The sequence below is a fragment of the Mustela lutreola genome, chromosome 12, assembly GCF_030435805.1.
Source record: "Mustela lutreola isolate mMusLut2 chromosome 12, mMusLut2.pri, whole genome shotgun sequence".
Lineage (NCBI taxonomy): Eukaryota > Metazoa > Chordata > Mammalia > Carnivora > Mustelidae > Mustela > Mustela lutreola.
Window position 1 is genome coordinate 49,097,767 of NC_081301.1, and position 25,542 is coordinate 49,123,308.

Consider the following 25,542-nt stretch of genomic DNA (forward strand, 5'->3'; position numbering starts at 1 on the left):
TGTGTTTCAGGCTGCTGTCTGTGCAGTGTCCTGGAGTTGGGGGTGTGGTGGGGGCACACAACCGCCAAGAACTAGCTGTATGGTTGTTCCAGGCCTGTGGGATCCAGGAATACAAGGCCACCCCCACCTCCAGCCACCACACCAGCCAATCAAGGGGGCCTCCCCTGGAGGCAGCAGCAGAGCAGAGCACCACAGAAAAAACTAGGGCACCAGCGGTGTGTCCATCACCCCTCCAGAAGATACCGGGGCTGTGGAGCAGAGCCGAGCAGGGGCATAAACATGGAGCCCACCGGCTAGACCCAGGCAGAGGGAGCATGCAGACTCGGCCCTCAGCCAGGAAACAGAAAAGAAAGCAGGAAAAGTCTAGAGTTAGAAACAGACACAGGAACACAAAAAAGATGGCGCTGGAGCCGCCACCACCCACGGGCAGTGGACCCATGAAGGAAAGCGAAAGAGGGCGCCTGCCAGGCTCCCACCCAGGACAGCATCCCCGTAGTCCTCCCACAGATGTGTCCGACAGGAGGCCTGACACTCAGGGCGAAGCTCCGGGATACGCAAGTGGGGGCTCCCCCACACGAAATCCCAGCGCCCCTCAACCAGGGTTTTTGTCCTGGGCCCTGGGGCGGCGGAGTCGGAGCGAGCCCTTGAAGAGGGCTTCTCAGGTCCTCACAGCCTTGTGGGGCTCGTGGGTAGACCCCCATTGGTTTTCGAAGCTAAATGTTGGGGGGTGCTTTTTGCTCAGGTACAGGTCTTTAAAGGAGGGGTGCCTTGATAGGGGGTTCAAACCCCCTGAGCCCCGCAAAGAGAAGGTCTGAGTTTTGAGTTCCTTCCCCAAGGTGGTCCTCCCACCCAGGGTGGGGTTCCCGGCCAGACTGTGTCCCAGCCTCTCCTACCTGACAAATAGGAGTCTCTCAGACGATGTTTCGGGTTTTGTTTTTGTTTCTGGTTTTGTTTTGTTTTGTTTTCAGAGGAAGTTGTTCCTCAGGTAGCTGTGGATTTCATGCTTTCGCGGAGGAGGGGAGTTCAGGATCCTCTTAGGTCTCCATCTTGAACTGGAACCAGGATCTTTTCTCCCTTTCGCAATTTTATATTAAAGAGACATTAGCTGAAGGAGGATCCCGTGCTTTTTAAAATTCATTGCTGATATTTGAAAGGCTCTCTTCCCGAATTACAAAAAAGAGCTCAACATTCTTAACTGGTAATTACCAATGACTCCTATAAACTCTATGTTCAAAGAAATCATAGTTAATTAAAGGGTAAATACGATACCAGCTAATGTTTGTACTTATGCAGGTATCTAAAAAATAAAAAGTTGGTTCTTTATAGTTATAAGAATATCCCTAAAAAATATATTACAATTTTCTTCTCTTAAGCAGAACCTCGAGTAGAAGATCCAGCCCCTCCCCCACCGCACCCCATGTAGCCAGTGCATCAGAAAAATATTAGGATTTTGGGGCCAGGAAAATAAAGACAAAGGCAGAGTAAAAGTATAGCCTAATTGGTTACCCTGAAATCCGTTTTGTATTTAGAAAAGGCAAAATAAATGCATGGTTGTTTTTTTTTTTTTTTAAGAGCTTCAAAGCAATACATTCATTCCCTTTTAATCCTCAACAGTGACCAATCAACTAAGTTGCTTTAGAATTATTGGGAACTTACAGATATAATCATATTGGATGTGTCTGAAATAATTACAATTATTATGAATTTGGGTGTTCAAAATGACCCATCCTTGCCTGGTGGGAACCTATTTTAACTGATTCTTAGGTCCTTTTAGCTCTGATTCTTACCAATCACAACCCTGGTAGTGATTGGTAGCTACCCTGTTTTCTGTAAATATTTATTGACAAAATGTCTGGGATTTGCTTTAAAATGATGGCAAAGGAATGGGGTGCCTGGGTAGCTCAGTGGGGTAAGCCTCTGCCTTCAGCCCAGGTCATGGTCTCATTGGGATGGAGTCTGGCATCGGGCTCTCTGCTGAGCAGGGAGCCTGCTTCCCCCTCTCTCTCTGCCTGCCTCTCTGTCTACTTGTGATCTCTCTGTCAAATAAGTAAATAAAATCTTTTTAAAAAATAAATAAATACAAATAAATAAAAAATAAAATGATGGCATAGGAAAAAGAGGTATAGATGAAACAAGATTGGCCATGGGTTGATAATTGCCCCCCTGGAGTTTCCTTACACTATTCTCTTACATTTAAATATGTCTGAAATTTCCAAAATAAAAAGTAAAGATTAAAAATGTTCAGCCTGTGACTTCCAAAATAGCACCTAAGTCCTTAATAAGACAGTAGTCTTAAATGCCTGGTCTTGATGGGAGAAAAGGGGATTTGTCCCTTTCCAAGGCTTCTCTTAAGAATTTTTTTTTTTAAAGATTTTATTTATTTATTTGACAGAGAGAAATCACAAGTAGACGGAGAGGCAGGCAGAGAGAGAGAGAGGGAAGCAGGCTCCCCACTGAGCAGAGAGTCCGATGCGGGACTCCATCCCAGGACCCTGAGATCATGACCCGAGCCGAAGGCAGTGGCTTAACCCACTGAGCCACCCAGGCGCCCCTCCAAGGCTTCTCTTGATTTATCAAGAAAAAGTATTAGAAATCTGAGTATAGAGTTTTCCTCAAAATCAGAGGTAAGGAGCTTTCTGGACATGAATGAGGACATTCCCCCAGCCCCAGGAAGACATGAAACCCTCTCTAAGATAAAAAAAAATAGGAGGGTAGAGGGTGAAGAAAGTGGAAAACAGGGAGCTGAAAGCCCCAAAGATTTTCCTGGTGGGTACCTCTGGACAGTTTTGGTCTTGGCCACAGGGCTGGCTAAAAATGGCTTCTGAAGGTAACCTGTGTGTCTCATCTTCTTCCCCTCTTTAGGCCAGATTCTTTTCTCTAGTCCCCCAAAAGACGGACTCAATTTCTTGTGGTCCAGGAAATCTTGCTTTCCAAACAGGGCAAGAAAGAGCACTGGGCTGGGAGTCCGGAAGCCAACATTTGAGCCCTGTGACTCAAAATGACACCATGTCTTAGGGCTCAGTTTCCTCACCCATTAAATGAAAGGTCAGCCTGCAAGATTCAAGATCTTTCCATGCTTTCCATCTCCCTACCTTCCAAACCTGAGATTTCAAGACCCCTGGGCCGGAACACACAGCCCTGCAGGCCTTTATGCCTTTTCACAGAACGTCTCTTCCACCATTACACATTACACAGCCTCCTAAAGAAATATGTGACTGCTGTCACTTTTTGCAGATAATTGGGAGAGGAGGGGCCCAACACAGCTAAACCCCAAAGTTGGCAGCACTTTCAGGCTTTGGGAATCAGGCGCGTCACCGACCTGTTCGATTTCTCCTCTCTGTCCTTGCTCGCCTGCAAATCCTGACCCCCGTCCCCACTGCGGAGAAATCTCCTAAGAGACGGCTGCCGGCGTAGCCTCTGCGCCCAGGAGGCGTGGAGCAGAGGGCGCGGGAGCTGAGCACGCTGCGGCCACGCTCCCAGCGCAGAGACAAGAGGGAGGGGCCGGCGGAGGCCGGGCAGCACCGGAGGCGGCGCGCGGGGCTGGCGGCGGCTCAGTCTCCTCCCGAGCCCAGCCCCGGCCGGCCAGAGCGGCGGCGGGCGACAGCCGGAGCCCGAGACCGGGCCTCGGAGCAGGGAGGCGGAGGGCCAGAGAAAGCGGCGGACCCGAGTGGAGGGCCGCGCTCGGGCCCCGCCGCGTGCGCGTCCTCCTGGTGGATCCCGGTAAGTGCGGGCGGCCGAGTCCCCGCCAGCCTCCAGGCTTGGTGGCCGCAGCGGTCGTTGTCCCCGGAGCCTGTGGCGCGCATCCCGCCGCTGCACCACAGCCTCACAGGTGGCTCCGCGGTGGACGTGGGTACCCCAGGCCCCAGCAAGGAATTAGTTAACTCTCTCCGCTCAGGGACGCGGTTTGGAGCCCCCAGCTTCTTCTACCCCGACAGCCCTGGCTTCCGTCTCCGAGGTGGGGGGCGCGGCGGGGCAGGGCCTGCCGTCGGAGTAGACGCCCCGGAGGAAAGCTCCCCTTCCCCAAACCACCCATAAACGATTCAGGGAGATGCGGGCCAAGCGCCTTCCCAAGCTGCGTCTTCGCTTGCTAGTGGGGCGTCTGTCCTTTAGTTTTATTTTCCTATTAACCCACCAGGGAAAGTTTGGGACCTCACAAAGCAAAGTTGGGGCGAGTCTGGGGGTGCACTTCTCCAGCAGGGGCAGCTCCCCTGGAGCGAAGCGGCGGGTTTACATGGGGAGCAGGCTCGATGGAGCTGACCCTGCGCCCTGGGAGTTGAATCTGTCCCTGCCTGTAGCCCTGGCCAGGCATTGTGACAATCCCCGGAGCGCTGTGAGTCGCTTAATCTTTGGTGCTAAGCGTCGACATCTGCAGCCAGCCAAGAATCTCTGATGGGTAGCAGCATCTTAGCCTGGTTTGACTTGTGTTCTTGCTCTGCTCTGCAAACCTGAGCTCCAGCTAATCTCGGTGTTTAACTGGCGTGTGTTTAATTAGCTTATTTTACACCTGAGATGATCTCTGCGAGCCTCTAAAATGAAATCGTTAATGTAAAAAACAACAACCGTGTTTTTAAAGAAAAATTTAAATAGGAGCCTTCAGAATATCCACTGTCGTGTCTAGATATCTAGTTTTACCTATCTCTGTGGGATAGAGAATGAAAACTGCTTGAAATTCTAGCCTACTAGAAGAGTCGGTGTCAGGGCTCTTTTTGTCAGATGTTGTGGACAGAGGTGTTGCTGCAGCTTGCTTATTGTCTATGAAATACACATTGAGTCTCCAGAAATAACCTACTTGTTAGGAGTTGTTTGATTTACTATGCTGTCTAATTTACATATGACTAAAGGTTGTTTTTAAAAACAAGCTTTAGCTGAAAACAATATCTGGATGTTTAGGGAAGACGTCCATGTCACCAGAACATTCTTTTGTAAACTTAAATTTTTTAAAGGACTATTTTCCTGCATCAGACATAGGAGAAGCTTTTCATGAAAAATAAGACGCTGAGATCTTTATGTGTATAGAAAAAGGGTGCTGACTCCTCCGGCACTCAGTGCTTTCAAATGACAGTTTAAATCAGAAAATTGTGCCTTTAACTGGAATTATATAATTGGGTTGAAAGAAAACGCAATGAGTAATTATTGGTTGTCAAATACTTAGGTAGTTCTAAAAGAAGTGGTATCTTTTATCACTGGGCAGTTATTTGTTACATGATTAAAGGTGGGATAAACTGATAGATTTTCATCTGCAAGTTTTTTTTAAATATATATTTAACACACACTTCTACATAGTCTAATGGACATGGGGCTTACCAATATGTTTGAGTATATAAATACATGATTGCTATAAGTGCTTACTAGGTGCCACATCTTATTCTAAATGTTTCCTCTTCAAAGCAGTCCTTGGTGGCAGATGCTATAATTGTTCTTATTTCTGGGATGGGGAAACAGAGGCACAGTGAAGTGAACTAACTTACCCAAGGTCAAACCCAGGATGGGACTTTATCATACCCGTGAAATTCTTTTTGTGGAAAAGACTTATGATTTTGTCATTTACTTATCGTTGTTTTAATTTTTCTTTAAGCATAAATGTCGAAAATATTTCCCATGAAACATAAGAACCCCTGATTGTGGAAGGGCCCCACAAGCACTGTTGACTGTAAAGTGAAGAGAAGTATGAGAGAGCCATCTGGTTGAGTCTACCATCGGAAGACCACCACATCCACCAGAAGACCAACGATGGAACTGCACCAAAGCACTGCCATCCCTTTCCTGGAGAAATGGTGTTTGGAGAAGTCACTCTCTGGCTGCAGGAGACATTATAATGTCAGGAAAAAACTGAAGTTAATTCGAATCTTGGGCCTTCTCATGGGCCTAGTCGCCATTAGCACTGTCTCATTTTCAATCAGTGCCTTTTCTGAGACGGAGACCCGGAGCACAGAAGAGGCGGTGGGGGCAAGTGGCTCTAGCGCCATACACGGTTACCGTCAGAGAACTCTCTTAGATTTAAATGATGAGATCCTGGATTATACTCCACAGCCCCCTCTTTCTCAGGAAGACACATCTGAGAATGCTACAGATCATGCCCAAGGAGACTACCCAAGAGACATCTTTTCCCTCGAGGAACGAAGAAGAGGCGCCATCATTCTGCATGTCATTGGAATGATCTACATGTTCATAGCCTTAGCCATTGTCTGTGATGAGTTCTTTGTTCCCTCTTTGACTGTCATCACTGAGAAATTGGGCATATCTGATGATGTGGCCGGAGCCACCTTTATGGCCGCAGGGGGCTCTGCCCCTGAACTTTTCACATCTCTCATAGGGGTATTTATTGCTCACAGCAATGTTGGCATAGGCACAATCGTGGGCTCAGCGGTGTTCAATATCCTCTTTGTGATTGGCATGTGTGCTCTGTTTTCTAGAGAAATCTTAAACCTGACATGGTGGCCGCTCTTTCGGGATGTGTCCTTCTACATCATTGACTTGATCATGCTGATCATATTTTTCCTGGATAATGTTATCATGTGGTGGGAAAGCTTGCTTCTTTTGACAGCTTACTTTGGCTATGTGGTTTTCATGAAATTCAACGTCCAAGTAGAAAGATGGGTGAAGCAAATGATAAACCGCAATAAAGTCGTCAAGGTGACAGCTCCAGAGGCCCAAGCGAAGGTTGGTGGTGGTCATTGTTTATTTAATGTTCTGGATGATTATGTATTTGGGATCTACCACTTTCTTAATGGGATGGGGTTCGGGGCTAACGTGGGTAACACATTGCTTTCTGCAGTTCTGTGATAGCCAGACTGACGGGGCAGTGGGAAACATAATTTGGGGATATTCTGGTGGATGTCTCCTGAATTCCCAAGCTCCTGGCTTCCGAGTCAAGCATTGATGAGTACAGGTTGCGTAAGTATCCCAGAGTGGACTCAACAGTTATTTGCTTCTGGAAGTAGGCATAATGATTTTGTCAGCAATTTAATTTTCACAGGAGTGTGTGTGTGTGTGTGTAACTCAGCAAGTTGCAGGTTTTTTTTTTTTTTAAGTAGGTGTGTGACAATGATCAAGAACCCTCTTTTTAAAGACGTTTAAGGAAGAAAGTTTGCTTGTGTCATCAGAGCTGTACCTTTAAGTGAGCAGCAGGTCCCAAAAGGACTGGTCATTGGAAATGGTCACAGCCATTTTTCTTAATCCACGCAATGTTCTTCAGACCGCTTGACGAGGAGCTGATGGAGATCCATGAGAGGGAGTCATTGCCAAGCCCTGCTGTCTGCCTCTATGGCTTGATGGCCCACTTTGCATGCCGTGATAAATATGATGCAAAATAATTTTACAGGATTTGAGGGAGTTTCATGCTAAGAGTGGCCATCCTTCCACTTTAGATGGTGAGCACATTGGTATAGGGCTGCGAATGATTGCTCTGCAAAAAGGTAAACCAATTTTTAAAAATAATGGATAAACAACACCAAAAAATCTTGGGTTAAGTATATAATGAAGTTCTGATTTATATCCTAACATTGGAATGTTGTCTCTGAATGTGATTTTAAACAGAAAACCAAAATACATATGCAGATTTTTCATACGAGCATCTGGGGGAAATCTCATGTATGCAAAAAACAGATGTTGAGTGGAGGGTGAGATATTTTATCAAAAAAAAAAAAGATATTAACTTAGCATAATTCCTTTATGTTCAGATTGGATGACCACCCATCGTTTTTGTAGCAACCATGACATGGAAGCAAAAAACAAAAACAAACAAACAAAAAACCCAAAAAACCAAAATGCCAATAATACTATTTATTATGTGTAAAAGAAAAATGTTTTCTACTATATTTTTTCTGACATTTCACTCAGCATATGGTTGTTTGTTAGAAACTGTAGCAAAAAAAAAAAAAAAAAAAAAAAACCAAAAAGTTATTTAGCAGTAGACATGGCACGTAAGCATTCAGATGTTAGAACCGAATATATATCCTTACGGGCATCATTGGACCCCTCTTCCTGCTCTAATTTTGTAACCAAATGGATGATCCCTCAAGCCTGATTGCTAGTTTGAGAAGTTCACATTAATAATCTTTGTGTTTATTTCAATTAGAGTACTTAATAATTGCCAAGGGAAGGGCATATTTGTTTAGAGTAAAGGAAACAATTTGTCGTCTTACAAATACACATCAAGGGTAAAAAGTCTTTTCGAGAGCTCAGTATATTTTTGTTTTGTTTCACAACAGTGGAACTTCAGTAAATCACAGGTTCTGCTGAAGGTTATACTGACAACAGTTATAAAGGAATTTACAGAGCAATCCAAAGGTATATTTAGATAATTGATAAAGGAATTTACAGAGCAATCCAAAGGTATATTTAGAATGCAGGGGGATTTTATATTCTGATTTGAGGAGGAGCTGGTTCTGCACGTTGGAAATAAGTTTTTAAATACAGTTTACAGGAAATATTTAATCAATTATAAACCATGCATTAAAGGAGCTCTGGCAGGATCTTTACCTATACAGTAGGTGACTCTTATGTCATTTTTGTACTTGAAAGTCAGCAGCTTAGGCTGACAATCCTTAGCAGTTGTTATGCAAATCCATAATTCAGTGCTATGCTTAATATTGTACAGTTTTTAAATTTAGAAATTCTGGGTTTACCTAGTTTAAAAAGGAAGTAGATTGGATTCATGTCTATTTCTCCTGTTTTTTAATTTTTCCCCCAAACTATGTTGACTATAGTATTTACCTTATTAGCACTAAGTAGCTTTAATTTATTCCTTTTAATTGTTATTATTTATTTTGGCATTCAATAACTACATTGAGCTATAAATTATCATGAGAATAGAATTTTTTAAAACATAGCTATGTCTTGTTTGGTGTTCCTCAAAAATGCTAGAATACATTTCTTAGGGGGAGCAGTGCATAATGATAGGAGATTTCCTTTAGGAAATTTCACCTTGCCAATTTCATTTTGAAGTGTCGTTAGAAAAAAAATTTTTTTGTTTCAGCTGTTAGTCTTTATCATATGCTTGATTTCAGAATCTCATGGAGGTTTTGCTGCCCAAACACTGAACATAAGCTGTCCCAAAGAGGGATGAGTCTTTGAGTGTAGCCATCTAGTTCTCTAATCTGTAGAGTTGATTTCTGAAGACATATCCCACCACCCTACAGAAGCCAGTGCTTCTGATATCATCAAACCATACAGCTAAGAGACCCTAACCCAAATGCAGCTCTCAGTGAAGTCTTCATGGAGAGGAATGAGCTGTAGAAGAATTTAGGAAGCAAAATAGCATGTTTTTTGTGGTTGTCTTTGTACAACTATGGAGCATGAGAGTTTGGGAAACTAGAGGAAACATATTTTAGATGATCTTACATATATCATCAGCGGTTCTTGCTAAAAAATCATCAGCTCTGCTGCGCTCTTGGCAGTGAACTGTTTTGGGAACTATTTGCTTCAGAGGCAAGTTGAAAACTCTAATTTGGTTCCATTATTGAGGATCTATGTCATGGGGCAATTAGGAACTGGCATATTTCTTCATAGTTACAGTAATAGTTTCTCATCTCATTTAATTTTTACACCCTGTGTGTGGTTTTTATTTGTTATTACTATTATAATCTGTTCTTAAAAGTGAGTCAAGATAAATTATTTTTTTAAGATTTATTTATTTAGTTGAGAGAGAGAGAACGTGAATGTGAGTGGGGGGAGGGGCAGAGGAGAGGGAAAGAGAGAATCTCAAGCAGACTCCCTGCTGAGCACGGAGCCTGCTGTGGGGCTCCATCCCACGACCCTGAGACCATGACCTAAGCTGAAAACAAGAGTCCGACGCTCAACCGACTGAGCCTCCCAGGCACCACTAAAATACATTCTTTTAAATTCAAGAATTTCACATTTTTTAAAAAACTGGAATTCATGCCAGTGAATCACTGAGTTAAGCAGGTCATTGTCTCCCTTTGGGGCAGAGACTGTTTGTCACAGTATGATATTTATAAGCCCTCATTCACATAGAGTGAATACATGCAGGCCAGGTATTATAAACTCTAAGGAAACCTCCAAATGCATTTATTGTCCTGAAATTTTATTGTGTAGACTTTTGCTTGAAATAAGTAAGCCGTGAACCGGGATTGAGAAATACCAATGCTGAGCAGAGATTTTTGTTTTAAGGTATTCTTATTTATAAATGATTGGGCCTCTCTTCTAAAAACCTCTCCAAATTGGTCAGGAATAACTCGGAATCCCGCAGGATGTGAAGCTGCAGAATCTCAGGACATCCAGAGCATTTTACGGTGCTTCTGGTCCCTTGATCTGTTGCTGTGCTAGGCTGTCATTGGCCTAGAAAGCAGCTGTCCATGGTATTTAACTTCTCCTGAGATTTGGCATTATAATCTGACAGCAAGTCAGCCCAGTTCTAATGAAGGGGACAGTCTAAATAAAGGCGCTTAAAGCTGGATCGTGGAAGGGTAGGCTAGTTAGTAGTTTAGGTGTGCTTTGCTTTATTCAGTTTGTATATTCCTGAAAAGTTGTTTGTAAATAGAGTTTTTGTGGTTCAGATTGTTATTAATGTTCATGAGAAAAACAAAACTGGAACAATACTATAAATATTCCTCACAAAATGGAGTCACTCTTATAAGGTGCTACACCACAAATAATCTTATCAATCCACGTGTGTAGGTCCAAGGTTGCTTATGGTATGGCCGATTCTAGATATTCAACCTTTTGTTTCCTTTCCTAGTAAATGAATTAGGAACTTCATGTACAAACTTCAAGGAAGGTAAGGTAAGATTATCTTTATAATAAATAAATGTATAGTATTACTTAGCAGATTTGGAAATCTCTGTCCTTGTCACAAGAAAGAAAATTTAGGCATTAAAATTCTTACTTGGGAGCGTCTGGGTGGCTCAGTTAGTTAAGCAACTGCCTTGGGCTCAGGTCATGATCCCGGAGTCCTGGGGTCAAGTCCCACATCAGGCTCCCAGCTCTGTGGGGAGTCTGCTTCTCCCTCTGACCTTCTCCCCTCTCATGCTCTCTCCCACTGTCTCTCTCTCTCAAATAAATAAATAAAATCTTTTAGAAAAATCTTAACTGACTAGATGTCTGAGAATGTAGTATATTTATCTAGGAATACAGCATGGCACTCTTTTCCTTGCTTCCTTTCCTTCTACTTACACTAAAAGCAAATGCTTTGGTTATTGCAGGTGATTTGGAGAGTGAACGGGCATTTCAACAGACCCAGAAAGCCCAGCAGATTTTCATATACAGAAGTCAGATTACATTTGGCTTTTCATCCTTGCTTCCCTGATTTCTCCAGTAAGAGAAGACCTAAACTTTGTGAATCCTGGCACTCTTGAGAGCGAGGATTCACCACCATTTCCCTCCCTTCTGCCCTTCTGGCTTTGTCCATCTCCCCACCCCCCATTCCTCGCTTCCCTTTTCTTTACTCTTCTCTCTGCCTGTCTCTCTTTCTGGCAGAACCAGAACATTTGTGTTTTAACTTTAATAAGGAATGGGATTCCTATGTTGAACTCTTCTTTGGCTGTTGGGGAGGCAAGTCCATTTTCAGTGTAGATGGTTTCATTTTCTCATTCTTTTATTTTCAAACTTCTTTTGTTTTAAATAACTCCCAAGTAGGCAGAATATAGCTACATTTTGCTTAATTCAGGTTGACAATCATTATCTTTTAACTGGAAAGTTTTGTTTATTTACATTACTGTTACATTTGGATTCTTTCTATTATGCTACTTTTTACTTTCTATTCATTCTGATCTTTCTGTTTCTTTCTAATTTTTTCTTCCTTTTTTTTTGAGAAGGAGGGGCATTGAATTATTTTCTTTAAATTTCTTTTTCCTTTAATAGTGTGGGATTTATACACTCTATTTCTATTCTTTTAGTGTTGGCCTATAAATTTTAATATGTATAGTTAACATAGTATAGGTTAATTACACTCCTGTCAAATAACCCAAGCACCTTAGGACATTTTAACCCTATCACTGCTCCCCTGCTGTATATGACCCAAAGTCCATGATTTAAGTTCTGCCTTCATGTTTTGTAACAGCTTTATTGATGTATAACTTCACCTTTTTAACCCTACAAACTAGATGTTGTCGTCATACCATCGGTGATTTTAGATTTAGCCATTTTTACCAGCTTTCCCCCTCCTCACTCTTTTCTCCATTTTAGATCTTTTTTCTTCTACTGACTTACATTTTTCATAAGTTCCTTTAGCAAGAATCTATTCCTAGTAGGTGCTCCTGTTTGTATTTCTTAGAGATGAATTTCGCTTTTAATCCTGAAAGACAGTGTGGGTAGAAAATTACTTTCTCATTTGACTTGGAAAATTATATTCCACTCTCTCTGGCTTCAATTTTTGAGGTTGGGAAAAAAAAAAACCAAAAACGCTGTCAGTGTAAATGTTGGTCCTTTGCAAGAAATCTGTCTTTTCTCTTTGACTACAGTTAAGGTTTTTCTCCTTGTTTCTGGTGGTTACTGTTTTTGTTATGCCATGTCAGATATTGTTTCTCATTTATTTATCCCCAACTTGTGATTCACTAGACTTCCTGAATTTGGAGATTAGTGCATTCTACCAGTTTCAGCTCTACCTCATTCTTCCTACGGTCTTGTAGAATTCCGATTAAACAGATATCCCATCTCAACCTGTCTACCACATCTTGTAACTGCTCCTTTTTTTCTGTCTCTGTCCCTCATTCTGCTCCTTTCTTTATGTCGACCTCCTAGTTTCTAATTTTCTCTTCAATTTTGTCTACTCTGCTCTAGAACTCATCCATTAAGTTTCTAACATTATTATATTTTTCATTTCTAGAAGTTTTTTTGTGGCTCTTTCATATTTGTCGGGTTGACTTTCATTGTTTCTTATTCCTTAATCATGTGTTGACTTCTTTTATTTCTTTAGAAATGTTAAATTCATTTATATTTCATAATCAATATTCTTAGTGACAATGTTCTTGCAGATCTAGTGCTGCTGTTTTGCTGATTCTCCATCATGTAGTGTTGCTTTCTTACATATGTAGTGATTTAAAAAACAAAAAACTGAATTCCTATCCGTTGGAACTTTACTCATGGGAAGTCATTGAGGCCTGGGTTTTAAGTGTGTTCTTCTGAATAGGAATATATTTGTTCTTCGGCAGGTGACTGGTAACACAACCAGCCTGGCATCATTCTAACCTAGATGTTTGACTTTTTCTACCCATGCAGTGTGAACTCAGACTCCAAACCCATGTGAGTGAGCCAGCGATAGAAATTTTTAAAGGATTTGTGCTTACTTGGTGGTGTTGATTCTAAGAAACCCCTGACTCCTCACTAACATAGTTAGATAACTTAAAAAACATTATATCCAACATTTTGGGGTATGATCTACTGAGAATTGTTTTTCCGAATATTTGGTCTATTATATTGCCAGAAATACATGTTTCAGACTATGGGTTTTTCAGAAGATAATGCATATAACAAGAGATACTGATATGAAATTTTAACTGAGTACTCTCAGAGTGTTTCATGCAGCTAACCACCACAATAAAGCTTCTCATCAACAAAAATCCTACCAATGGCGAATTTGGAGTAAAATCTAACAGGCAATTCTAACCAGGTTATTTGGGACCACTTTAAATTTGCCTTTTTTTTTTTTTAAGGTTTTATTTATTTATTTGACAGAGCGTGAGAGAGTCATCACAAGTAGGCAGAGAGGCAGGCAGAGAGAGAGGGGGAAGCAGGCTCCCTGCTTAGCAGAGATCCTGATGTAGGGCTTGATCCCAGGACCCTGAGATCATTTAAATTTGCCATTTAAATAATATTTTTACCAGATACGAAAGTAATATATTCATTGTACAGGATTTTAAAAACACATCAAAATATATAAAAGAGATTTAAAAATAACCCATAATCTCTCCACTGTACCATCCAAAAATAATTCTGCATGTTTGCATGTATTCTTCCAGACTCTTCCCACATGCACATACACACACGTATATTCACCTATGTATCTAAGTATTTAGATAAATTGGAATCATATTGGACTTGCATAACTTTAAACCTGAGTTTTTAACATTTCAGTTTTTTAAGATTTCATTTATTTGAGAATGCTAGAGAGAGAACATGCACAAGCATGGGGAAGGGCAGAGGGAGAAACAGACTCCCCACTGACTGGGGAGCCCAAGTCAGGGCTCAATCCCAGGAATTGTGAACTGAGCTGGAGGCAGATGCTTAACTAACTGAACCACCCAAGTCCCCACATTTAATTTTTTTTTTTGTTTAACTTGACTATTTATGAGTATTTTCTCATATCATTAAATGTAATTCCTTATTTAGTATTATTGTAAAAAAGAAAGTCCTTTTCATATTATAAAATGTTGCAAATATATCACTACTATAAAAAGTGGTACAACAAAGAGCCTTACATACACACACATTCTGATTACAGAAAAACAGAAATTCTGGATCAAAGTTTATGAGCATTTTAAAGGTTCTGCTACATTGCAACATACTTGGTAGTGTTGACTATTATCATTTTTAATGTATTTATGTTTTCACAGTGAAAATAGCATTCCGTTGTTTTAATTTGCATTTCTTTGAGAGGTTGCGTATGGAAAAACATGTTTATTGAGAATTAATTTTTAATAGGTTGCCAGTTTGCTGTATATCCTTTGTGTCATTTTTGAGTTTTTGTGATGATTCGAAGATCTCTTACAAGTATATGTTGAGAATCACAAACATTAGCTTTCATCCCTGTCTATGACTTCCACACTCATATGAAGCCAGGAGATTTTTGTGTTTTTTGTTTTAAAGGATGAATTATTTTAAAGAAGGCCTTATGACTCAGGAGTTGGGAGATGAGGTTCTCAGGGTCTGGCCATGTGACCTTCGGGGGAGCCTGTTCCACCTAAGACCCCTATTTTCTCATCTGGAAAATGGGAGGCTTGACCCGGATGACCTAAAATGTTGCTTCCAGCTTGCATTTCTGTCCTTGGAAGCTCTAGTGTATCCTACGTGGAGTACTAATAACCTAATACATTTACTTAAAACAGAAGGCCAGACCCTAACCATACCCATGCCACCAAACTCTGTTTCTGAATTGGCTTACCTGTGCTATTTTCACGCAAATGACTTACTGGCTTTGCCAAGCAATAATTTTGCCTTGGGCATATGGTGGGAGGTATTGGTTCCAGACAAGAGAACAAATCGCTTGGGAGAAAGTCATTTAAAGTTTACAGCAAGATTCTGGACCTGCTCAGCATTTGTGGCTTTTAGCTGGGAAGACTCACCTTGGCAGCTCCATGTGCATCCCTGGGATGCTTGTCTCTCCACAGTCAAGAGAAAAGAGAGGTCTCAAAACTGGTCATGTGCTTCATACCAGGTCCTTACTCCAGCAACCCTCCAATAGAGATCATCTCCACCTGCATATCAGGAACCTGAGATTCAGGAAACATAAGGGATTGCCTGAGGTACCAATTGAGTGGTATTAACCTGCATTTGAACTTGGGTCCGACTCCTAAATGCCTGCTCTTCTCCTGGTGCTTCTCACTGGACAGCTGGTGATAAAGACAAGCGCAAACCCCCAAATTCGATTCACATTTCGTATTAGGCTCTGTTCAGTTAGTGACTTTCAGATATTTTTTACCATGACCTCCAGTAGAAATCCATTTCCATTCTAACCCATCATGTTGCACAATGTGTGCATGTACACAGACATAGGATCATGTTTACATACACATACAAAAATAAAATCTAAGTGTGATGCACTTTTTATTGCTTAAACTTCCCATGTTATCAAAAAACCAATTGCAACCCTCTAACTCCTTGACCCACCCATCAGTTGTCACCTGAGTTTTAAAAAATAATATCATGTTAAGAAATTTCCTTTTTCTCCTCTTCCTCTTCGCAGGGTTGCCCTGAAATTCTGTACTAGTTCACTGCACAAGGGCATCTTTCTGACCAAGGGGATGAATAGGGACAGAAAGTAAGACATCAATCTGCTGGATAAGCTGTGTGCTTTGGTTTGGAACCATGGCTGCCCAGAGGAAGGGGTGCCTCTTCTTCATTCAGCCAAAGTGCCCTTTGGGCTGGTGGTGGCTTTGCCTCATACCCTCAAAAACTTCTCTTTATAATTGGCTGTTTAGAGTCTCTGACCGTGGATCTATGGGGACCCTTATGTGTACACAAAGGCATGCTGATGTTCATGATTGGGACCGTTTCAGGCATTTAGTCAGATCCACGTGTCATCTCGGCTTCCTCCCCCAACTCTCACTGTGTCCACGTTCAGTTAGGTCACTTCCCCCCACAGATTTCTACAGCGTCCTAAAACGCCACCATCCGCCAAGCTATGTCTTGCTCTCTGGCTTTGACATAGACTGATTGCAGGCGAAGGAAGGGGCAGATCAAAGCATGATATGCTCCCTGAGCCTCGACTCATCCTTGTTTCCCAGGGAGCTTGTCATCGGGTGGAAAAGAAATGTGCATGAAACAGGGAGATGAAATCAGAGGAAAGCAGAAACTTGGCGAGAATACCAAAGCTGCATTTCAATTAGGTTGGTTTCCTTTTTTTTTTTTTTTCAAAGGCTGGATTTGTAAGCCAAATGATGCAGACGTGGTTCTCGTGCTGGTAAAAACTGGTGGGTTTGGAAAGGGTCCGGGCACGAGGCCGTAGTAATGTCACGCTACATGCTTACAGCTTTAAAGGATACACTCAGAATCTGCACTGGCAGGAACCTGGAGAGTAATGTCCTTTCTTTCCCACAGAGTGGTGGTCTAACCCTGGTCCAGGCACTTCGGCCACAAACATCTCTCCTCTTTGACAATAAAAAGGCCAGTATATCTCCTAGGTCCCCACCAGCTCTGAAAACTCTGTGCTTCTCCATTATTTTTGAAAAAAGATGTTATTTATCCATTTGAGAGAGAGCGCGCAAAGGAGTTGGTGAGGTGTGGGCAGAGGGAGAGGGAGAGCAAGCCTAATATGGGGTCCCCTGGGAGCACAACCTGAGCCCAAGACAGATACTTAACCAACTGAGCCACCCAGGCGTCCCCCATGTGCTTTTTGACTAACGGGAAAGAAACAAGTAATATGCCTGTCATTATGAACTGGCCAATAGAAGAGGTGATCAGGTAATGAAGCCCCGAAGTTGCCTCCTTCCATGGGCTTTTCCAATTAAGGAACCCTACTGGAGCAGCTTAGTTCCCTCGGAGGGGTAACGAGAGCTGCCTTACCCGTCTGCAGACCTTCCTGGACAGGGCCAAGTTTCCGGTGCACTATCAGTCCCTTTCTCTCTTACTGTTGGATGGGTGTTGAACTGAGCAAGCAGGCAGCTGGTAGAAACAAAGGTTTCGCCTTCAGCAGCCCTCTTCCTCCCACTTAAATCTGCTCATCTGTTGCTCCAACCTCTCGAGTCGACTGGCTTGTTTCGTTTTTCCAGGCCTCCGGATAGCAATTAAATACACGTCTAACCACTTCTATTATTTTAGGCCTGTGGTAGACCCTGAGCGTGGGTGTGTTTCAGAAACCTGAGACTTTGTTTTCGGAGACTCAGTACGACAGTGAAGGTTTTACACGATGGAATTATTATTTAAGCCTGGGAGAGAGTGAGACCATCCTCGCTGTACAATCCTGGGCAAGAGACTCAGCCTCTCTGGACTTACCTTGGCTTATCCATAAATGCAGAAAAATAATAGAATTTTCTTCATAGAGAGGCTGTGAATTTTGCTGCAGCTGCGCAGGAAAAGTGCTCAGCAGAGTGGGGTCCCACCTGCCTCCCCAAAGATGCCCTACTCCTGACCTCTTGTCCTGTCAGTCCCTTCCCTGTGCTACCAGCCCCTGTCCCTAAGTCCCGTGTCTCTACCCCCAACCCGCAGCTCCCCAGGGCGTTTTCCTCCTGTCATTTCAGGACTTTGCTGCCATGCCTCCCACGCAGCCATCTGAAGGGACAGTTACCCCAACTAATCCCCAACTAATAGCTCAATCCTCAGTGTCCGGACTTGAACCTGCTTTCCCTCTGTTCTTGCAGAGGATGAAGAGAGAAGCAGTTTCCCTCTCTATGACACTGAACCTCACTCAGCTGTGAAATTCTCCTGTGCCCTCCTGTCACTGCCCTGGAAATGCATTTACTCTTTTCTTATGTGCACCATCAATATTTAATCTTAGCTTGTCATGTCTCCATCCGGTCATGGCTCTTCCTTATGTTGGTTTGTCAGCATCTGTGTTTTCTGCCTTGGATTCAGTCACTGCCCTTGACTCAGGGACTAACCAATCCCATTTGCAGTGTTTGTTCCCAGGCTCCTAGGTGAAAGTGCAAAGGGCAACCCTTTGAGAGGTTGGGAATGGTGGTGATGAGTGTTTGTGGTGAAAAGTGTGGGTCTGGGAAAAAATCATAACGTGAGTGGCTTATGTACTAAAGTCAAGTGGCAAACAACCATTTTCCATCTTAAGAAATAGGTCATTAGAAATTCCCCAGTCCCTTCAGGTTGCAAGTATGGGTATCAGGATGGGTACCTTTTAGAACGGGGTTCTGAAAGTCCAATCACTCCAGAATATTCTATTCTATATTATGTTACAGAATATTATATTCTATATTCTGTTATTATAAAGAAAAATATTTATATATTATTATATAATTTATTATATAATTTATATATATTTGTTATATAGAATTATAATTTCCCACAGGATTTACCCTAAGTGTACAATTCAGTGGTCCTTAGTATATTCACAGAATTGTAAAACCAGCACCACTATCTAATTTTAGAACATTTTCATCACCCCAAAAAGGAAACTCTATGCCTATTAGTAGTGGTTCTTCCTTTCCTCTCTCCCCACAGGCCCTAGAAGCCACCAGTCTACTTTCTGTTGCTATAGATTTGTCTGTTCTGGACATTCCATAGAAATGGAATCACATGATACGTGGCCTTTTGTGTCTGAGTTCTTTTACTTAGCGTAATGTTTTTGAGGTTAATCCATGCTGTCACCTTTTAAAGGCCAAATATTCCCCTACACAGCTGGACCACATTTTGCTTATCCATTCCTCAGTTTATGAACACTGAGATTCTTTCCATGTTGGGGGCCATCATGAATCATGTTGCATTGAACATTTGTGTACAAGTTTTGTGTGGATGTATGTTTTCAGTTCTCTTTGGTCTAAACTTAGGAGTGAAATCGATGGGTCATATATTCACTCTATGTTTAATATTTTCAGGAACTGCTAAACTGTTTTCCCAAGTGGCCACAGCAGTTTGAATGCCTACCAGCAATGTATATTCCAGTTTCTCTCTGCCAGCATTTGTTACTATGTCTTTTTGATTATACCCATCCCAGTGGATGTGAAATGGTACTTACCGTGATTTTGATTTGGATTTCCTTGAAGGATGATGATGTTGAACATCTTTTCATGAGCTTATCGGCCATTTGTATATCTTCCCTGGAGAAATGTTTATTCAAATATTTTACCCCTTTAAGAATCAGGTTATTTGCCTTATTGTTGAGTTTAAGAGTTCTTCATATATTCTGGATACAAGTCCCTTACCATATATATGATTTGCAAATATTTTCTCCTATTGTGTGGGCTGTTAAGGAATGCGCTCCATAGAGGAGGCAGCTCCTAGACTGGGGACCCTAGAGTCTCCAAGTTGTTCTAGGCATACTTCTAGATACTCTAGATGAGTGATTTGGGTCCCTTGGGTCCAACCCTAAGATGAGCTGGTCTTGAGAAAAGATCGATCCCCTTGAAGTTAAGGACTGGAAAAGGATTCAGGTTTTTGTGGGGTCCAGGGCTTCCTGATTATGGAGATTGTGGGAACGTGTGAATTTACTTGAACTTTGGTCCCTGGGTATTTGTGGTCTGCTGGTGACATTACCCCTCCTTACCTACTCCTCATTCTTCTCTGTTATCTAAGAGAGTTTCTTGTCATCAGATCCCCTTCCCTGCGTCTTACCCAGAAGTCCTTGTCAGGAAAGCCGCTGGGCCACTGGCCTTCACTTCCAGATGAGAGCCTTGCCCATTTTCCCATCTGGACCTTGGCGCTTAGCTTTCTGTATTTTGGTTGTGGGCCAGTCCTGTCCATTTACCCCCTCTTCCCCCAGTATAAACCTTCCTACTCCAGGCTCTAGGAACATTTGCCTCTATCTTAAACAGAATTTTTTAAGTATATGGCGCAGCATACAGTAAATAATGACAATATGGTAATGATCTACTCCATCATTGTCTCCCATAGGCAGTGATTGGATGAACCTGATTAATGAGCTCGCTCTGAGAGTAAAGAGACCTTCTCCAAGCAATCACGCTTATACCATGCAATAGTGGTACAAAAATACACAACAGTTTCAAAGCTCCAGCAGTTTCCAAGGGGCTTAGGAACCATCTTCTCTCTTGCTTCTAGCTTGCTTTAGCCGCACAGTAACTGGTGGCACGGCGGAGGGAGTTGTGTGGCCGTGAATAAGAGGCTGGTTTATTTATGTAAGTTCAGAGGGGCCAGGCTGCTCTCCCGATGCTTATTTTGAAAGACCATTACAAATCTGCTGTTCTCGGCTGCCTTTTATTTTAAGTCCAATTAAGTGCATACTACAAATAGCTCTGACCTTGAAAGCTAAGCGAAGGTGAGAGGGGAGGACAGGCTCGGGAAGCATATGTTTTGGCATGTTTGCGCTCTACAAGTCATACACACTCACAGAAAATAAATAGGACAGGCAAGATACTGTTGTGCTTTAGGAGGAAGAATTGGAATGCCCTGGGAAGTAACACCACATGCTTCACTGGTGGATAATCATAAACTGTGCTGAAAATGAATCCAACTCTCTCTCACTTCACTGGGGCTCTGGGAGACAAGTCCCCCAGATGCCCTGTGATGTCCGTGACATTCAGCACCTTATTGGTATATCTGCTCAGGCCACAGCCGAGGTATGCTCTCAGCAGCCCCAGCTCAGGATTTCTATTATTTATTTGTAGTCAAACAGAGCCTAGAGTACCATATACCATTTCAGTTCAGTTTCTTGCAAATGTGGATCACTGGAAGACCCTTCTGTCATTGAATTCAAAAAGAATTTTTGAATTCTTCTGTCATTGATTCTTTTTGAGAATCTTATCAGCATGGGGCCTCGTATTAAGATTCTTAAAGTCCTAGTTGGATTAAAGGGTTTTTTTCCTAGCCATCTTTACAAAAATAATATGCAGTATTTTGTGATGTGCTGTGAGCTGCTCTTTGCACTTCTTACCCTTAACCTCACAAGTCCAGGGGCAAAAATACTTGTTCACTGAATGGCAGTTCTTTTTTTTTTTTTTTTTTTTTTTAATGTTATGTTAGTCACCATACAGTACATCGTTAGTTTTTTATGTAGTGCTCCATGATTCATTGTTTGCATGTAGCACCCAGTGCTCCCTAAAGTCCGTGCCCTCATTCCTACCCACCACCAGGTCATCCATCTCCCCACCCCGCTCCCTTCTAAAACCGTCAGTTTGATTCTTGGAGTTTATGAAGAAACAGTTTTGGTTTCTGTGCAAATATTTTAAAATATTTTTGTTTTCTTACTACCCCATTAAATGTTCCAACATTTCATGAGTTACAAATGTGTCTCTCTGTCCCCAGTTCTTTACATCAAGTAACGGGGGCAGACGGCTTTCCCCTTGTCTCATGGGATAGTGCAGTAATTGACAAGGTCATAGGAATGGGTCACCGTCTGAGCCCACAGGCGAGTGGGATTGCAGACACAGAGAGACAGTGGCAGGCACTACATGAGCCTACCAGGACGTAAGACCAGAAGGATTTCAGGCACCTTTTCGTGTAAGGTTCACATACATTATCTTTATGGAAAGGACCACTCTAAGGTGAATATCCCAAAATAACATTCGTGAAGTCATCTTAGGAGAATCATAAACCACTGTCTAGCAGTCTGTATTTGTATATGATTGTAATCTCATAAGCTTCTGTTTTTCTGGAAGTCCTGTGTCCAGAGGTTCAGAACAGAACCAAGATCCAGGGCCAAGAGGACTTTGGAGAGCCAAATAGATACCAGAAGTCCAAAGTTCTAAGTTTCAGGCTCTTAATCATACAAGAATCCCATAAGCCTTTTTTTTAAGATTCTGTCAATATGTTTTCCCATAGACAAAACTCAAATAGTTTAGGTTGCCTGGCTTCCCAGCCCAGAAAGAAATTAGAAGTGACCAATGTAGTCTCTCTGGGGCAGGAGACGGGTAGAGCTCTGTGTGCATGGACACAGGTCTGCCGCTGGCCTATTCACTATCCTTAAGCAGATTTTAAAAGGCTGGGTGCCTGTGTGGCTCAGTTGTTAAGCGGCTGCCTTCGGTTAAGGTCATGATCCCAGGGTCCTGGGATCGAGCCCCACATCAGCCTCCCTGCTCAGAGGGAAGCCTGCTTTCTCTCTCTCCCCCTGCTTCTGTTCCCTTTCTCACTCTCTTTCTCTGTCAAATAAATAAATAAAATCTTTATTTTATGGTGGGAGCTCAGTGACCTACATGTTCGTGTGAATGGTGCCATGGTCCAGGTGGGGGACAGTGGTGGCCTGGCCAGGCTGTTGACAACAGAGGCACTGAGAAGTGGCCAAATTCTGGACTTATCTTGAAGGTAGAGCCAGCAGCATTTGCTGGTGGGTCAGAGACAGGGCATGACAGAAAGAAAGGAAGGAAGGAAGAAAAAAGGAAGAAAGGAAGGGAAGAAGGAAGGAAGGAAAGAGAGAGAGGAAGGAAGGAAGGAAGGGAGATAATGCCAAGGTTTGGGGCCCGAGTAACAGGAAGAATAGAATTGCCATTAACTGAGAAGTGGAAGACTCCAGGAGCAGGGTTCAGGTGGAAGATAGGGGTTCCATGTTCAGTTGCAATTTTGAAACCTAAATAGTTAAGTTTCACATTAGAATGGGGGTGTCCAGTAGGCAGTTATAGGCGCCTCTGGAATTCAGATGAGTGATACAAGTTCAGAAATCCTGAGACTCCAGGTAGTACGGGAAGCCAGGGGACTGAATAAAATCCCCAGCGAGTGCGTGTAGATGAAGAGAAGAGGCCATAGGCCTGCGTCCTGAGGTTTCCAGCATGGAGATGGGAGGGAAAGGTAGAGGAGGGAGCAGAGGACCTGCAGAAGAGGCCGCTGCGGAGGAAGGGAGAACCCCTGCAGAATGCAGAAGTCCAGGGCAGAAGGCATCTCAAGACAACAGAGTGATTAAGTCAGGCAGTGACGAAGCAGGACAGGGACAGAGAATGAGATCGGCCTCACCGTGACGAGGTCCTTGGTGACTCGCCGAGACCAGTTTTGGTGGAGTGGGTCCGGGAAATGGGAGCATGGGAATTAGAGATTCATGCGCAGGCGAACAGACAGACAGGGGACAAGCTGGGGGAAGATGTAGGGCCAGGAGATGTCTTTCAAGTGGGCAGAAGCCCATGGGGGTAGTCACGGGTATGACACAGGCAAGCGGGAAGATTCAGTGAAGCGAAGAGGGGAGAGTGACGGGAGCTGCACCTCCTTGAGTGGGGAAGGCGGGGAGGACCTGGGCCAGGCAGACAGGTTGCTTGGGATGAGCAGCACTAAGTAAGGGGTCCGCCGAGGAACTACAAGGCTGCAGCGAACGGGCCGTCATGTTCCGAGACTCGTGCAAGGTCTCTCTTTGTGTCTCTTTTCTCAGCATAGTAGGGAGCAACAGATTTCCGAAATCTGATTGAAAAATGCTTCGATGAGTAATAAAACCTGTCGATCACAGCAACGTTCAATAAAATCAAGTTGTGTGGCTCACATTGACTACAGAAATCTGTGCTCCTTGGGAAGCCAAGAAGCAGAATGATAAACACTTACCCATCTTATCTTAAAAGACTGTTGATGATGATGATGATGATGGACAACAGGATATAGCAGCAAGCTTCTGAGGAGTTCAGTGGGCCTATCGGGCGGTTTTCTGACCCCCTGGCCCCAGATAGGCCCAGGACATGGTTTACAGTAGAAATGTAGAAGTCAGGGAAATACAAGCTTCATCAGGGCAGAGAATTTATTTTGTTCCCAAGTGAGAGTCCTTAGAAGAGTGCCTCGCAATTAACAAATGTTCAGTAAACAATTATTGAATGAACGGTCGATGCCAAACCAAGGGCAACCAGAGTATTTTTTTACTGAAAAGGGTAGTTACCAGTGATTTTAAGTGATCCATTTCTACGTGTTCAATCGTTCATCATTCAAGTGAGAGTGTCCATATGGCTACAACACTGCCCCCCCGCAAACACTTTATTCTTCAGAACTGGCTGAAGAACACTGCTTATAGCTCTGTTTTTATGGGATAATTTTAGAGGCTTTTAATCCATAAAGTCACTTTGCTGTCGAAAAGCTGGCAGAATCTCTGTGCAGAATGAAAATCTGCTCCCTGATCTCATCAGGTCCAATCTCATTATGAAATGGTTATGGAGATCATAGCGTTTCATGGGTAAAATGCCGGGTACCATCTGTTGGTGAGTTGGACACCTACACTGATCAACCAGATATGGTTGTGGAATTTCAGAATTTCAGAACAAGGCCCTCTGGTACTTAAGTGAGGCCGACGTGCTACCATATGGCAGGCCTGATAAGAATTGGAAGCTAAATAGAAGGGCTACACTTTGTATTCCCAGCCTAGGTGCCTATTGTCTTCTGTTTGATCTTCTTTATAAACAGTAGGATCTCCGAGTAAGCTAATTGTTCTTTATTTCCCTTTGCTTGGCAAGAGGAGTGTCTTTGCAAAAATCAATAGGCTGCCTACTAATTGCGTTGCAGTCTTGCCACAAAAGAGCTGTGTAAGCATGTTTTTCAGTCAGTCCCAGAAGCCTCAGAGGAAAGGTACGTAAGCTACAGCGTCAAGGAGAATAGATGATCTTACCTTTGTAGAAGCAGAGGAGCTACTTTAGGTCTAACTTATCTGGTGAACAGGATTGACTGGTAAGACACCAGTGATTAGTAGGGAGTAAAACAACTTTCTTGAGGTTTTGGATTGTCATATTCTTTAAGGGGATCATCTTCCTCATTAAAAATAAACCAAACCTCACAAGGGTCTCCCCTCCCCTTGGGCATGGGCACAAGCCAACCCCACAGAATGACCTTTAAGATGTACATCACTCCTGTAGGACTTTCTGGTTCCAAGGGCTGACAGAAGGAAACCATGCTCTCTTGTTCCTTTTGAACAAGGAGAATGTATTTTCCCAATAATAACTCTTAGGCATTTTTTTTTTTTTAATTAAAGACCTAATGGGCCCAAATAAGGGAAGGTCAGAATTCCATATAAAATGATCCCAGTTGTGAAATGCAGATGCTGCCAACAGGTTTTTGGTGGTTGTTTCTTTCCTCTCTCAAGTCTTACCCATGTGGATAGCAAATGATGAGAGGGACTGGAACTCATGGGCCCTTTTTGAGTCTGTCTTCTTTACCAACTTAATTCAGGCAGAAGTATGGATTTTGTGTCTGTTGGTGGGTCATAGGCTATTTTCTTTCATGCTCTATAAACTGGCTCTTCCTATTTGACATTGAAATGATGCTAGCACAGACTCAGAGGTAGAATCTCTTAAGTTTCCATGTTGGTATGTCTAGATCATTGTCAAGATCTTCAGCGGGTTGTTTGTGATTTTATAA

General features: G+C 42.8%; 1 protein-coding gene and 1 long non-coding RNA gene across 6 annotated transcripts in view; one reads left to right on the plus strand and one right to left on the minus strand.

The window, feature by feature from the left end:
* LOC131813152 (uncharacterized) overlaps positions 1-3,447 on the minus strand; it is a 54,696-nt gene extending 51,249 nt beyond the window's left edge. Inside the window, exons 1-2 of one of the 2 annotated variants that reach the window (XR_009346638.1) lie at positions 3,320-3,447; positions 894-1,074 (exon numbers count right to left, since the gene is read on the minus strand). This is a non-coding gene — a long non-coding RNA (uncharacterized LOC131813152). The remainder of the gene's footprint in view (positions 1-893; positions 1,075-3,319) is intronic. The other variant, XR_009346637.1, reaches the window with a different exon arrangement.
* Positions 3,448-3,532: 85 nt separating this feature from the next.
* Positions 3,533-25,542, plus strand: part of SLC24A2 (solute carrier family 24 member 2) — a 247,518-nt gene continuing 225,508 nt past the window's right edge. The window contains exons 1-2 of one of the 4 annotated variants that reach the window (XM_059143371.1): positions 3,533-3,720; positions 5,576-6,660. In XM_059143371.1, the coding sequence (XP_058999354.1) occupies positions 5,731-6,660 (930 nt within the window). In that variant the 5' untranslated portion in view covers positions 3,533-3,720; positions 5,576-5,730. The remainder of the gene's footprint in view (positions 3,721-5,575; positions 6,661-25,542) is intronic. The other 3 variants (XM_059143373.1, XM_059143370.1, XM_059143372.1) reach the window with 3 other exon arrangements.